The sequence below is a fragment of the Schistocerca serialis genome, chromosome 11 (genome assembly GCF_023864345.2).
Source record: "Schistocerca serialis cubense isolate TAMUIC-IGC-003099 chromosome 11, iqSchSeri2.2, whole genome shotgun sequence".
NCBI classification, from domain to species: domain Eukaryota; kingdom Metazoa; phylum Arthropoda; class Insecta; order Orthoptera; family Acrididae; genus Schistocerca; species Schistocerca serialis.
Genome location: NC_064648.1, coordinates 114007728 through 114024297, shown reverse-complemented (window position 1 = coordinate 114024297; position 16570 = coordinate 114007728). Strand labels below are relative to the sequence as shown.

Genomic DNA, 16570 nt, shown 5'->3' with positions numbered 1-16570 from the left:
TCCCAATGGGAAGATTGTATAATTCATCTAAACAAGGCTGTATCTAATTCACGTGCTGGTGTAAGGCATGAAACCTTTTAGGGAGACATTTCACTGTTCATTAAATAGGGAGTTGCAACACTTGTACAGAGTGTCACTTATTTCATTTGTAATTGGATTGTTTTTGAGTGAAGCATATTAAGTATGTGAGTGTGGAAACGTGTTATGAGACAAACTTTTGTGAACGTTGCCAGATAGATGACTTGACTGAGAATACTAGTGTATTTTTTTGCTAGAAAATAAACTATTACAAATGGTGCTGTGATATTTCAGTGGCTGAAGAGTTTCGAGTAACTCTGGCAGAGTGACGCTGCTATATTTTTTTGTCCCTATCAGTTTTGTGGAAGACAGTGGTGTGAAAAACACAGTGCTCAGTGTTTGTTTGTGACATTGGTATTGTGCTGATTGAGACTGACAGATCACCAGTTTCTTTTAAGCGCAGTGTGTCAGAGCGAAAAGTGGAAGATTTTCTCAGTGTTTGTGTTGTCTTGCTAAGTGTGAACTGACCTGTGAGTTCTCAGGGCTTCAAAATGAAGAACCACCACCACCACCATCAGCACGGCTACCACGGCAGTGAAGATGATGAAAGTGGCAGTGATTCGCCTGCCCTCCTCCCACACGCTTCACCCACAGCGAGTCTCCTGCCCGAGGACACTCCACCCCCACACGGCCTGCGTGATCCCCCGGGCCTCTTGAATGCCCGGGCTATGTTCTTCCTTGTCCTGTGGTACTTCTTCAGTGGCTGCACTCTCTTCCTTAACAAGTACATCTTGTCGTACTTGCAGGGTGACCCCACGGTTTTGGGTAAGCATTTTGTGGCAATGACTCATCTCTAGTGAGTATTTTCTTTTTTTGTATGTATATTATTTGTGTTCATATTTGGTGGGTTGAAACTGTATTAATATCAGTAATAATAATCTCAACATAAAAAAGTAATAGCAATATCATGTTTCATTTAATAATATCATACTAATAGTAGTAGGCCTATCTTATTTCCTATTTATATTGTAACAGATAGATACGTTCTATGATATTTTTAACACTGTGACATTAATTGCAGAATAGCCTAACAAGTTTTGTGGAAATGGAGTAGATACAATTTAAATATGCATAAGTAATTACATACAGACTTACATGTAACACAAATATGTGTACTTAGTAAGAAAACAGAATTTACAAGTTCTGCACAGAGAGCAGTTATATTTTATGTATGCGTAAGTGATAACGTATATGTGGTATCATTGTACTTAGTAAAGACAGCACAATTGGATATTACATCGTAATTATTACAAATGAACAGCTTTTACATAACAAAATGTATAGAGATTTCAATTTAGTTTAATATATTTACTCGGTGAGTATAAGCAGTTATCAATCAAGAACGATTTCAGTTTCACTTTGAGTAAGTTCCCTTTGTGACGGCTTATAGAGCTTGGCAGTTTGTTATACCATATCTGGCTGTTAATGCATGGACTATGGTCTGTTGTTTTTAGTGTAGTTCTTTGTCTGTAGCAGCAGTCTTTCTTTAATGTATTATAGACATGAAAATCAGGGCACCTGGTTGATTTGCTTTTGTGTGTCGCAAAAAAACGTAATTAATTTCTAAATATGCAGTGGGTAGATGGTGAGATATTTATCATGTACCGAGATTTCCCTGCAGGAATCTCAGTGACCGTATTCTACGGATAATCCTGATTGCTCTTTTCTGCGGGAATAATACATCGTTCATATGTATGTTAGCAACACAGCCCCACATATCTGTCACATAATTAATCTGTGCAATGGTTACCCCGTAATAAATTGTTTTTGATGCCTGATTGGAAACTACTTCTGATGGCTGGCTAATTAGATGTACTGAACTCCCAATTTTATTACATACAAAATTGATATGGTTTACCTACATAGGTTTTTGTGTAAATACCAAGAAATATACAGTCTTCTGTATCTACTGCTTAAATCCCGTGTAGATTACTGACGGAGACAAGTTTAATTGCAATAACTCTGATATACTGATATTTACCTTCAAACATTGGTCCTGAAAATAAGTAATTATTTGATGTAGTGCCTCAGCTGCAACCAGTGTTAATTCATCAGTTTGTTTTTCAACAAATGACAGAGATCTATCATCTGCATAGGTTTAATAGCTGTGAGATGTGTCTATATCATTTATGTACACAAGGAGCAGGAAAGGGTTCGTTGGTGATATCTTCATGATATGGATGCCCTATCCACATTCCTTCACAATCTGAACACCTTTCCTCCCATCCACTTCACCTGGTCCTGCCCAACACCCCGCCTTCCTGGGCATAGACTTCCACACCTCTTTTCACATTAAACCCACTAACCACCAACAGTACCTGCATTTCGGCAGAAGTCTCTCCCATACAACCTAGCGAACCATGAACAGCGTATCTGCACTGACGAGAACTCCCTTGTCTAGTATGCGGAAGGGCTCACGAAGGCCTTTACAGGCAGACAGTACCCCTCTAACGTAGTCCACAAACAGATTTTCTGTGTCATTTTCTCACACACACCCAACCTTCCCACAAGAATCAGTTACATAGGAGTGCCCCCTCTCTTCACCCAATATCACTCCGCACTGTGACAACTAAACTATACCCTTCGGTCAACAGAAGCGTCCGATCCCATGCGTCGGCTTTGACCCGTGATGTAAGGGTGTTGTCGTGTGTGACGTCATGACGGCGCGGAGTTTGGTTTGAGTGTGGCTGTCTCCAGTTCTGTTTTATCTTATTTTATTTACTTTTCTGATCTGTTCGTTCTATCTCGTGAGATTTTTTTTTTTTTTTTTAAATACAAAAAACACTAATCAGCTACTGAAGCATCTTTATCTTCTATGGGTTGCAGGGGTTACGACCCCTTGGGAGGTGGGTGGATATTCATGCATGGCTGTCTTCACTTACACGTTGTAGCTACGCAAGGCGTCTAAATTTGTTTATATTTAGTTTGCCCCCCACCCAAAACACCCCATTTCCCGCACTTGTCCCGTTAGTGTCGTTAGGCTTCTTGTGGAAAGTGTGTGTGTTTGTTTTTGTTTCCGCCATGTTTGTGACGTCATGGCTCAAAGCAGACGGGTGGGATCGGACGCTTCCATATTTCCATACCCTTTACCAGGGCTTTGATTATCTCTCGTCCTGCCCTGGAATTCTTCTTCTTCTTCCGTATCCGGATGCACCAATTATATCTTCCCTTCCCAGTACTTAGCAATGTAGTTTGCTTTGTCATTGACTTTCAAAATATCATCTTTAGTGCATGTTATAGAAATATCTGGGCAAATCAGTAGGTGGTCAAAGTCCTGTATTGCTCCGCATTCACACCTATCGCTATCACTGTAACCCCATTTAAATAGGTTTGATTTGCACCCAGTTACTCCAGTGCGCAGCCGGTTTAATGACCTCCAAGTTGTAAAAGGTAGTTGAAATCCTGCAGATCCCTCCTCAAGTAGTTCCATTTCGGAGTGTGGCACCATTTCTTCCCAAAGAGATAGCCGCCTTGCGACGGGCTCGGTGGCGAGCTCTTAAGTAGTTTCAATGAAACTCTCGCGGGATTTCAGCCGGACACGTTTTCGGTGCATATGCATAGAGTGTCGAGGATCATTCTTTTGTTTTGATCTGTCGATCTCGGCGGCTACTTGTCTGCGGATAGTGGGTGGTGCTATGCCTGTGATGGGATAAATGATGTCTGTGGGAGTTGGTTTGAGGCATCCTGTGGCAATACGTACAGTTTCGTTTACGGCGACGTCAACTTGCTTAGTGTGAGCAGAGTTCCTCCAAACTGGCGCCACATATTCCGCTGCTGAGATACTCGGCACCAGACCCGTGGTGCGCAAAACATGTGGTTGAGCTCCCCACGATGAACCTGTTAGCTTCCGCAGTATGTTGTTCCTGGCACAGACCTTTTTTTTAGTGTTGTGACAGTGTTGCTTAAAAGTAAGTGCTCTGTCCAGTGTTAGTCCCAGGTATTTTGGGCTGTTCGTATGTTTCAGCTCTTCCCCTTGCCACATGACTCGGAGTTTCCGTTTGGCTTGTTTGTTCCTAAAATGGAAGGCGGATACTTGAGATTTACTAGGGTTTGGTTTGAGATTATTGCCGTCGTAATAGGTAGCAAGTTCTGTTAAGGCTCCTGTGAGGTTCTCCTCCATTTGTTCAAAGGTTTTATCCTGAGTGGCCACTGCTGCATCATCAGCATATATGAACATTCGTGTCTGGTGGCTGATGGGAAGATCATTGGTATAGATGTTAAATAATATTGGAGCCAAGACACTACCCCGTGCAAGTCCATTTTTCTGTGTCCTCCATCGGCTGTTTTTAGATTGTAAGGTTACATAGTAGCGTCTGTTCTGTAGCATGCATTGCACGAACATAGAAAGGGTGTAGTCCTTAGTGACATTATACACTTTCTGGGTAAGCAACTTATGGTTAACTGTGTCATACGCAGCACTGAGATCCAGGAATGCGACCCCAGTTACTTCTCCTCTCTGATAGCCGTCTTCGATGTACTGTGTGAGATTAAGGATTTGGCCACAGCATGATTTTCCTGGTCGAAATCCAGCTTGTTCGTTAATGAGGGCTTTGTCCACATAATCAGCTATGCGTTTGAGGATCATTCGCTCCAGCACTTTAAATAAATGACAAAGCAGTGAGACAGGCCGGAAATTTTTAGCTTCAGCTGGGTCTTTCCCTGGCTTTAATAATGCAATAACACGAGCTTTCCTCCACAATTTAGGAATTTGCATTGTTGTGATACAGTTATTCATTAGCTCTAGGATCCATGCTTGTACTCCCGGTCCAAAATGCTCAATTTGCTCAGATCTCAGATCGTCGAAGCCAGCGGTCTTATTGTTTTTCAAATCGTTGATGGCATCTTGTAGCTCCTGAATGAAGAACGGGTGAGCTAGGAAGCTAATCTCCTCATTTTTCCGTTCATGAGTAGTTGGTGAGCTATCTGATCAGGTGTAACTTCACTGTAATTTGGTTGTGGTTCTGTTGGGTCGTTGTTGAGACTTTTGACCAGTTTCCATGCCTTCCTACTGCTGTGCTTCATGTCTGTCTCTTGTAGGAGGTTACACCACTTTTCCTTTCTCGCTTCGGAGATACCAGGCATCAGTACCTCACCTGCCTGGATCGTTTCCTCTGAGAGGGGGTCCTTATTGTACAGTTCTTCATACTTTTTCAGAGCTTCCTTGCTGCTACCATTGAGTCCAGTGATATACTGGGTGCGGCACCCTCTAGGTATGCGCCGTCGAGAGATTTTCTTGACAAGGTCTATAAAAGTTTCATATGATTGTATCTCTGGTTTAATTTACAAGATCCCCTTATTAAGGTCCTCTGTGAAAAGTTCCCAATGAGCTTTTTTGAAATTGAAGCGTCTCTTGAAGGGCATTACATCTGATTTGATTACTGCAGTAATGCAGCAAGTTATTGCTCTGTGTTGCGATCTTGGAATTGGGTCCTCTATTTGCTTTACAGCTTTCAGGGATACCTTTTCTGAGACAAAGATGTTATCTGGATTATATCCTCGTTTCCATCTTCCGCTGTTAAATGATGCAGGCAACTTTGGGTCATGTATCAATTTCAGTTGAGCCTGGTCTGCCCAGATCTCCAGCATTTCGCCATCGTCATTTGTCTCTTTATAACCCCATGCGAGACCGTGACAGTTAAAATCTCCTAGTACAACTTTAATGTTTTTTGAATGGAAATTTCCAGGCTCCGTAAATTTGAACCTCGCACTGGGTGGTTTGTACACGGATGTTACAGTACATGAATGTAGCTCAGTAGTTAAAATTTCTATATTTTCTTCGCAGGTCAGAGCACAAGAGCATACGTCTAAGTTCCTGGAATGAGAGACATTGTACTCGAGACCTTTCCCACCCCCCTCCTAAAGTGGTATTCCGTTGCCCTATCCCTGTGGCAGACCGAGGTGCGAGACCTTACATGTACACATTATGAGGACGAAAATGCATCGAAAAACAAACACTTTCCACAAAAAGCCTAATGACACTAACGGGACAAGCGCGGTAAATGGGGTGTTTTTGGGTGGGGGCAAACTAAATATAAACAAATTTAGACACCCAACCCCATAGAAAACCACACAAAACGACGAAAAAACCGACATCACAAAACTCCCCAAATGCCACTAAACACTGTATCATCTGGAATCGGACACTTCCCTTGACCTATATAGCTCAACAGCAGCTCCCTATCCCATAAATTAGGATCAAACACTTCCCTTGGCCTATATAGCTCAAAAACATCTCCCGATACCAGTACCAACATACACAGCCACACATTGGGATCGAACACTTCCCTTGACCTGCACACTGTTAATTTTATCCGTCACATCCATCCCTGAACAAGAACAACAACCGATTAATTTTACTAAAATTACCACACGACGTACAGCGAACAACACTAAATTAACCTTCACACAAAATCGTTAACTCACTGAAACGAATTCCACTACAAACACAGCCGACACTAGAACAATTCTGGATAATGAGCAAAAGCAAACTAAGCCCAATACACCACACAAACGAAAACCCTGAACCCACCACCAGAAAGCACAACAAACCACAACATGACGACATCTACAAACCTGCCACACTCACAAACCAAACTCCGCGCCGTCATGACGTCGCACACGACAACACCCTTACGTCAAGGGTCAAAGCCGACGCGTGGGATCGGACGCTTCTGTCGACCCGCCTTATGACTCCATCAGAGGCAGGGCCCCTTTTGAAAGCGGCCATATCATATACCAACTCTGCTGCAAATACTGCACAGCCTTTTGTATTGGAATGACTACCAATCAGTGGACCGCCAAGATGAACAGCCGCCGCCAAACTGTTGTTGAGAACAAAGTTGACCAACCATTGGAACAACCTGTTTAGTTTCACTGGCTGCTTCACAACCTGAGCCAACTCGATCCCTCCCTCCACCCATAGCTTCTCTGAACTAAGCTTGTGGGAGTTATTCCTATAGCACATTCTCCACTTACGTAATCGCTCTGGCTTCAATCTCAGGTAATCCACTGTCTCCGCACCCACCACCTGACTGTTCCCCCTGCCTCCACCTGTCACCCCCTCGCAGTTCACATCCTCACATCGCATTCAGTGTGTGCCGCTTTCCACTGGCCACGACAGCTATATCTTCCATCCTACCCTCTTGCATTCCTAGCTGGAAATTTGACGTTCTTCCGAACCGCTAGCCACCCAACCCTATTCCCTCTCCCTATATCCACCCACCCAACCAGACACCACCGGACAACTATTGTTTGCACTGTCAATTTAACCAGCACCACATAGAGACATAAGCGTACGTATGCTTGTGTGTGTTTTGGGGGGGGGGGGGGGGGGGGGCACGCTTGTGTACTTATGTATTCTAGTTCTTTCTTTTGTTTGTGCCTACCGACAACTTGATGTTTCTGCATTTTGGGGAATAGTCTCCTTTAATCCCAGTGTATTTATATTCTGCAACAACTTTCCTTTAACAAACATACTTTCATAAATCATATTTAAATAAAGATTTATTGTGTCTCATACAATTGATAGTGTATGGTAGAGGATTGAAAATGTTAGTACTAGCGTACTTCACCTCTCTTTGTGCTAGTGTCGGATACCTTGTTCATCTTTATTCTTTTACTGAAGATGCAAATAAGTTGCTCGACTGATCTGATTCAAGTGACACTTCTTGTATGTGGGTGTGATTGTGTTCTTCTGTGATGATCTGCCATGTCACATCTGCCATGCCGCTTTGCACTTGTTTGAAACATTTACTATAAAGCTTTCATAAATTAACTTTTTTGCGCGAAGAAGTTTAGTTTTACAAAATAAATTGTATTTCCGATACATCCTATAATCTATGTTAGCACGTTTAGTGTGTATCTTACAGTTATTGTCATACACTCTTTGCGGTGACAACATTTGTCAGTTTAATTAATGAACCATAGGAAATTACGAATGAGCATTTCAGTTGGTTACCAACAGCCGTTTCACAATTTTTCATATTCAGTTCCTTCAACATTAGTGTTGTTACAGTCAGCTTACTGACACCATAAGCGCACTTTTACCGCAGTAATGGTATGTTGTTTTGATATAGGCTTTAGGCTGATTTCTGCTGTCAGCCACAAGGCACACATAATGTAAAAAAAAGGCATAAAAGAAGAAACCCACTGAAGATGCTACAAATGTGGTATAATGTGTTTGAGGATCAAATGAAAATTGTGTTCTTGCAGATCCTCATCAATACATTATTATTTGCTATGTGCAGAGGAACAGAGCTTAAATAGACTAAGATTAGAAGTAGGTCAGTGACCATCAAGCAGGCGCCTATTCAAAGAAAACAAAACTAAACGTGGATGTGTTACACAGTGTAGCAATCGCACAAAAAAGAAAGAGGGTGGGGGGAGACAAAGAAAAAGCGGTCAGATGCGAGTAGGAGTTCCATACAAATTTAATTCTGTGTGCATCCATCCTGTGAATTTTTCCCTGTTATTGATATTGATCCAGGCAAGTTATCAGTCCTGGGTATACCAAGACTGTATCAAATATCTACAGGAGTTCCTGAGACTAACCTGGAGATGCAAAAGGAAATGAGCAGGGACTTCAGTTTGTGTATGTAGAGAGGTGGTTTAATAGAATACTTTTATTTACTTACTAAAACATGGCTACAGCTTACATTTTATGTTTGCATGATGTAATATTTTTCTGATATGCGTTTGCTGGATGATGAATGCAATGTAACTTTAATGGCAAAAGGGTAATTTTTTATGTGATATAATTACAGCTTAACAATTTTCAGATTTCTTTCTGTTAGTTGTACTGTGAAACCAAGCTTCATGATTCTATGTCAATGGAAAGTACGCTATAGGTTTCGATGAGAGAATTTCTGAATTTCAAAATGCTTTAATAGATGGCCATAACTTTTGATGACATAGGCTAAGAAGATTAAATTTTTTATGCCACCGAGGGACTGTAGACATTAGTATAGGACATAAAATTCAACTTAATACATTTACCTGTTCCTGAAGGAAAAGATTCTTAACAGTTCGACAGACAGACAGGCGGACAATGAAGCTGTCCTATAAGGGTTCCATTTTTACTGGCTGATGTACGGAACCTTAAAAATATTGAATAGTAGTGATCCTTGTGTCTCGTATAATGAATGTGTGTATGATTACTATACAGGACATTTGTGCACGTGTTCAGCTGATGAATACAGCAGCTTTTCAAAAATGCATGCGGTGTATTTACTGTAAGCTGGCCGACTGTCAGAGGAGACTGGGGGCTTGCAGGAAGTGAGCCTTGCCTCCCCCTAGACCATTGCAGGGTAAGGAGACATGCGCTGGGAGGAGAAACAACTAGTCTTTTCTTTTTTTCTTTTGCTACTGCCTTTATCCCGCATTGTACGCAGGGGCGGCAGGGTTAAGTACGGATTTGGTATGGTTAAGTTAAGGGATGGCCGGATGTCCTTCCTGCCGCCACCCCATACCCCCATACCCCCGGGACGGAACTAGTGTACCCCAGCTGTCTGCGTCTAGTGTAAATTGTGAAATAGCGTGAACGTGTTTCAAATGTCTGCGAGCCGTGTAACTGAGATGGGACGTGTGGACCAGCCCGGTATTCACCTAGGAGGATGTGGAAAACTGCCTAAAAACCACATCCAGGCTGGCCGGCACACTGGCCGTCGTCATTAATCTGCCGGGCGGATTCGATCCGGGGCCGGCGTGCCTACCCGAGTCCAGGAAGCAGCACGTTAGTGCTCTCGGCTACCCTGGTTGGTCGAGGTGATGGCACTTAAACGCTCAGGACAGTGAAGTACATAATAGTAACGTAGCAGACCACAGTGGCTACCTTAAGCACTACTGACAGATAGGTAACTTTGGCTGCAATCAAAAACAAATTATCGTTCACAGTTCACTTCTCTACCAAGCTACACTTCATACAAATTCCTCCACAAGTGGATTCCTGACTCTTAAATTCATATTGATGTTAACCAGTTCCTCTCTTTCAGAAATACTTTCCTTGCTGTAGCCAGTACGCACTTTATATCCTGTCTGCTTTGACCCTCATTGGTCAATTTGCTGCGCAAATAACAAAACGCTTGGACTTTAAGTCTCACATTTACTTGTCTAATTCCTTCATTATCTCCTAATTTAATTTGACTGTATTCTGTTGTCCTTGTTTTACTTTTGTTGATTTTCATTTTTCCAAGCTACTATCCATTCATTTCAGCTGCTCTTCCGAGTCCTTTGCCATCTCTGACAGAATTACAATGTCATCGGCAAACGTTGAAGTTTTTATTTCTTTTCCCTGAACTTTAATTGCTTTTACAAATTTTTCTTTGATTTCCTTTACTACTTGCTCAATGTACAGATTGAATAAAATTGGGTTTAGGCCACGGACCTGCCCTATCTCATTCCCTTCTTAATCACTGCTTCCCTTTCATGTGCTTTGACTCCTATAAGTGCTGCCTTGTGTCCGTACGAGTTGTACAAAACCTTTCAGCCCCTGTCTTTTGTACCTGCTGCCATTAAAATTTCAGTAAGTGTAGTAGAGTCAACATTGTCAAAGGGTTTTTTTCCCCCAAACCTACAAATGCTAAAAATTTCTGAGTTAATTTGTTATAATTTTTGCCTTATATGTTTTTATATTTTTGTAGAGCTCAGACTGATCTCCGGCAAGGTTGGCCTCTACTGATTTTTTCATTACTCTGCAAATAATTCATAACAGAACCTTGCAACCATGATTTGTTAAACTGATAATTCAGCTATATCCGCAACTATTGGCATTTGGTTCTGTAGTTATTGCCTCCTTCTTGAGGTCTGATAGTACTTCGCTGTTTAGTATATCTTACACAGCAGGTGAAATAGTTTTGTCATAACTGACTATTCCTAAGATCCCAGTAATTCTGAAGGAATGATGTTCTCTCGAGGGGACTGTTTTCGACACAGGTCTTTCAATTCTCTTTCAGATTTCTTTCACAGTATCACGTCTTCCATCTCGTCTTCATCTACTTCCTCTTCCCTTTCTACACTACTGGCCATTAAAATTGCTACCACCACGAAGATGATGTGGTACAGATGCGAAATTTAACCGACGAGGAGAAGATGCTATGATATGCAAATGATTAGCTTTTCAGAGCATTCACACAAGGTTGGTGGCGATGGCGACACCTACAATGTGCTGACATCAGGAAAGTTTCCAACCGATTTCTCGTACACAAACAGCAGTTGACCGGCGTTGCCTGGTGAAACATTGTTGTGATGCCTCGTGTAAGGAGGAGAAATGCGTACCATCACATTTCCAACTTTGATAAACTTCAGATTGTAGCCTATCGCGATTGCGGTTTATCGTAATAAGACATTGCTACTCGCGTTGGTTGAGATCCAGTGACTTAGAATAATATGGAATCGGTGGGTTCAGGAGGGTAATACGGAACGCCGTGCTGGATCCCAATGGCTTCATATCGCTAGCAGTCGAGATGACAGGCATCTTATCTGCACGACTGTAACGGATCGTGCAGCCACGTCCCGATCCCTGAGTCAACAGATGGGGACATTTGCAAGACGACAACCATCTGCATGAACAGTTCGACGACATTTGCAGCAGCATGGACTATCAGCTCGGAGACTATGACTGCGGTTACCCTTGATGCCTCATCACAGACAGGAGCGCCTGCGATGGTGTACTCAACGACGAACCTGGGTGCACGACTGGCAAAACGTTATTTATTCGGATGAATCCAGGTTCTGTTTAGACCATCATGATGGTCGCATCCGTGTTTGGTGACATCGCGGTGAACGCACATTGGAAGCATGTATTCGTCATCGCCATACCTGCGTATCTCGCGGGGTGATGGTATGGGGTGCCACTGGTTGCACGTCTCGGTCACCTCTTGTTCGCATTGATGGGACTTTGAACAGTGGACGTTACATTTCAGATGTGTTACGACCCGTGGCTCTAGCCTTCATTCGATCCCTATGAAACCCTACATTTCAGCAGGATAATGCACGACCGCATGTTGCAGGTCTTTTACGTGCCTTTCTGGATACAGAAAATGTTCGACTACTGCCCTGGCCAGCACATTCTCCAGATCTCTCACCAACTGAAAACGTCTGGTCATTGATGGCTGAGAAACTGGCTCATCACAATACGCCAGTCACTACTCTTGATGAACTGTGGTATCGTGTTGAAGCTGCATGGGCAGCTGTACCTGTACACGCCATCCGACCTCTGTTTGACTCAATGCCCAGGCATATCGAGGCCGTTGTTACGGCCAGAGGTGGTTGTTCTGGGTACTGATTTCTCAGGATCTATGCACCCAAATTGCGTGAAAATGTAATCACGTGTCAGTTCTAGTATAATATATTTGTCCAATGAATACCCGTTTATCATCTGCATTTCTTCTTGGTGTAGCAATTTTAATGGCCAGTAGTGTATAATATTTTCTTAAGGTTCATTTCATTTCCCTTGTATTGCCGCTCTATACAGGGTGTCCCAGGAGGTCTGACCAATATTTAGGGGTATGACAGTAACTACCATTTGAAGCAAAAAAAGTCTAGAAAACATAGGCTCTTTTATGCATGCCTGAAGAGCTATGAGCCTTTGCTCAATAGAGGTGTGTTTCACAGTAGCAAAGATGAACAAGTGTTCATAGCTCTTAAGCTAAGCACTTTAGAGTCCTCGTTTACTGGACGTTTTTTCTGGTTTTGTTCCTTACTACCTTTGCTCAAAACATGGAAAGCGAAGAGCATGCAGTTGAAGAGATTTGAAGATGAGTGCTCATAGCTTTGATGATATGCATTTTACAGCCCACATTTAGTAGACTTTTTTGTTTAGAATGATTGTTTCTGTTGTGTCCTTGAATACTGACAATTTTTGGTGGGGCACCTTGGATATTCCTTTCACCTTTCCCTTCTTTGTTTAGTACTGGCTTGCCTTCTGTGCTGTTGATATTCATACAATTTCTTCTCTTTTCTCAATAAGTCTTCTAGACACTGCATCTGTCATTCTCCTAGTGATGCATGCATCTACAACTTTGTATTTCTTGTCCAGTCATTCTTGCTTTCCCACTCTCCATTTCCTGTATTTTATCATTTGATAAAAATGTCATTTTGATATCTTGAACTATTCAGCAAATAAAAGGGGCGTTAATTCTTCCTCGACTCGTCGTGCTGTCTTTTGTCCTTTTTTGTGTGGGTGATGATAGTGGCAGAGCACTCTCAGAATGCTCTGCAATGAAGTCAGTGGAAGTGTGACACATGTAGCATTTATCTTATCAGTGCTTGTCAGAACGGCCTTGCGAGTCTGTTACCGGATAAGAGGTTTCACTGGGTCAGCTGGAATGCATCAACACATGCAGTGACAGCCGCCACTGCTCAGATAAGGGCAGGAGGGTGGGTCTTGGAGCTGTCTGGTTCAGCACACACACTGTCGAATGTGAGGAGCATGACCATTTGAGTAATGAAATGATGAGGGAATTAGATTAGTAAATGACAGCTTAGGAGTTGATGAGTTTTACTATTTTATCAACTAGATAACTGACAATCAAAGTGGAGGGGATATACAATCAAAGTAGAGGGGATATAAAATGCAATTACCAACAGCGAGAATATCACTTCTGAAAAATGGAAGTTAACTAACATTTTATGAGGCGTATTAATGGTTAACCTTGACCAGACATACGCAAACATCACAATACCCACATCCTGCGACACCTCAGTAGACCTTTTTTGTTGGCCATCATGCTGGTGTGAGCGTGGAGGGGCTCCACCTCTTAAAAAAACATTTAATATAGATGAAAATGTTAGAAAGTCTCTTCTGAAGGCGTTTATTTTGAGTGTAGTCGTGTATAGGAATGAAATATGGACAATAAGCAGCTCAAACAAGAAGACAACAGAGGCTTTTGAAATTTGTTCCTACAGCAGAATGTTGGAGATTATATGGACTGATCAGATTAGTACTGAATCAAATTGGCTCATAGAGCACCTCCTTAGGTATCAAGGAATATTTGGTAATGGAGGGAAGTATGGGGCTAAATATTGTAGAGGGAGACCAAGATTTTGATATAGTAACTAGGTTCAAAGGGATGTTCTTTGTAGCAGTTTTGTGGATATGAAGATGCTTGCACAGAGTAGTTGAATTGAACCAGTCATTGAAGTGAAGACAACAATGACAATGTTTTTCTGATTGCCGAACTGATGTTGGCAAAAATGACCAAATCATCTGTAGAAACTAGTCTTCATTTCCTTCATCTTCGTTCAGTAGTTTACTCCTTTCTCAAATGAACATTTTTAAGATGTAAATGAAAAGAAGCAGATAAGATCCATCTCCTTTCTTGCATCTAGTCTTCATTTGTAACGCCTCTTGTATCTTGCTTTTGTATTGTTTTGTAAGTGTTCCACAAGTAAGGACCGCAATAAGCTTACTACCATAATGACAGTTGTTCTCAGTTTTTGTTTTTCTGTTTAAGCCTGGTATGTCTAGCATTCCATTGGTCTGACCATTCGAGGATGTAGGTGCTTTATGCAAGGATTTCACAAAGGAGGATGCCGTGGTTATAGTGGGTGGTCCGGGAAATAGCATTGACAGAGACTCTGAATATTCCATAGAGAGTGACCTGGTGGAAATAGCATCAGCAACGAAGCATATGAGTGTGGGATTTTTGTCTGTGTTGAGACGCCATGGTCGGCCTCATTTGAACTCTTCCGTAGGGAGGGTGAACTTGGAGTTGGAGTGGCTGCTTAGGACGGATATAGGGTCCCATATTGATTTGATTCCTGTGGATGCTATCGATAGGTGGGACTACACTAGGCATGGCCTTCACCTCAATAGGAAAGGGAAGGGAAAACTGTCTGGGTTGATTGCAGAAAACTTAAGGGGGGACACTGGCACAAGTGGTAAAATACCAGTGGTCACATGTGTCAGAGGGATGCCTTTTTTAGGATAGGGAAGGGGGGAAGAAAACGAGTTTTAAGAGAGATTGGCAGACACACTCAGTTTGAGAAAACAGATGAACAGGAGTCAGATTTTATCATACAGCCTCCATTTAAACAGTGTTTAACAGAAAGTAATCAGAAACTGCCAGTTCATCTTCACCAAAGCACTTACAATCCCATTAGTATCCAGTATCAGTTATCTTTATTACACCAGAACATTCCGGGACTTAGAAATAAAGTTGATGAACTACTCATTTGTATCGATGAACTGAATTCATCTAACCAAATTGACATAATCTGCCTCTCTGAACATCAAGTGACCACTGATATAGATATGTTAGACATTTCAGGATTTAAGCTAGCTTCCTACTTCTGCAGAGTAGATATGGATGGAGGAGGAGTTGCCACATTTATCAAAAACTGCCATAAATTCAAGAATATTGACATTAATAAATTCTGTTTAGAGCAGCATCTAGAAGCACGTGCAACAGAAGTAGAGTTCCATAACAGATCCTATATAATAATAACTATTTACCGAGCACCTGCAGGAAATTATAATCTATTCTTAGATCATCTAGAAGCTCTTTTGGGTTATTTAACAGGAAGAAACAAAGAAATTTTGATTGCTGGTGACTTTAATACAGATTTTCTAGTGCAATCTTCCAGTAAACATTAACTGCAGTTAGTAATGTTGTCTTTCAATCTAACTCACACTGTAAACTTTCCAACTAGGATCACTAAATCCTCAAGGACAGCCATTGATAACATTTTTATAGACAAATCAAAGGAACAAAATCATATCATAAAACCTGTTATAAATGAACTATCAGATCATGACATGCAGCTCCTTGTTTTAGATGTAAATTCTAAGCAGATTATCAAGACTGCTAAATCTGAGTACAGGAGAATAGTCAATCAACCAAAAATTGAGTGTTTTAGAAAACTGCTCAAAGATATGAACTGGAAAGATGTTTATAGTGCTCATGACATGAATGAAAAATGTAACACATTCATGAACAATGTCAATACCATGTTTGAAAACTGTTTTCCTCTAAAAGTTACTCAAATTAAACAGAAGTCTATAATAAAATCATGGATTACACAAGGTTCATGAGACCCAGAAAATATTAGATACAGGCTCCCAGGTAGATGCTATTTTTCTTGACTTCCGGAAGGCGTTCGATACAGTTCCGCACTGTCGCCTGATAAACAAAGTAAGAGCCTACGGAATATCAGACCAGCTGTGTGGCTGGATTGAAGAGTTTTTAGCAAACAGAACACAGCATGTTGTTATCAATGGAGAGACGTCTACAGACGTTAAAGTAACCTCTGGCGTGCCACAGGGGAGTGTTATGGGACCATTGCTTTTCACAATATATATAAATGACCTAGTAGATAGTGTCGGAAGTTCCATGCGGCTTTTCGCGGATGATGCTGTAGTATACAGAGAAGTTGCTGCATTAGAAAATTGTAGCGAAATACAGGAAGATCTGCAGCGGATAGGCACTTGGTGCAGGGAGTGGCAACTGACCCTTAACATAGACAAATGTAATGTATTGCGAATACATAGAAAGAA

The 16570-nt window shown here is 41.7% G+C and overlaps 1 protein-coding gene across 2 annotated transcripts in view; it reads left to right on the top strand.

Annotated features, from left to right (window-relative positions):
* Positions 1-194: 194 nt before the first annotated feature.
* LOC126426711 (solute carrier family 35 member E2A-like) overlaps positions 195-16570 on the top strand; it is a 169171-nt gene continuing 152795 nt past the window's right edge. For both annotated transcript variants that reach the window (XM_050088633.1, XM_050088632.1), the window contains exon 1: positions 195-843. In XM_050088633.1, coding sequence (XP_049944590.1) covers positions 570-843 — 274 coding nt within the window. In that variant the 5' untranslated portion in view covers positions 195-569. The remainder of the gene's footprint in view (positions 844-16570) is intronic.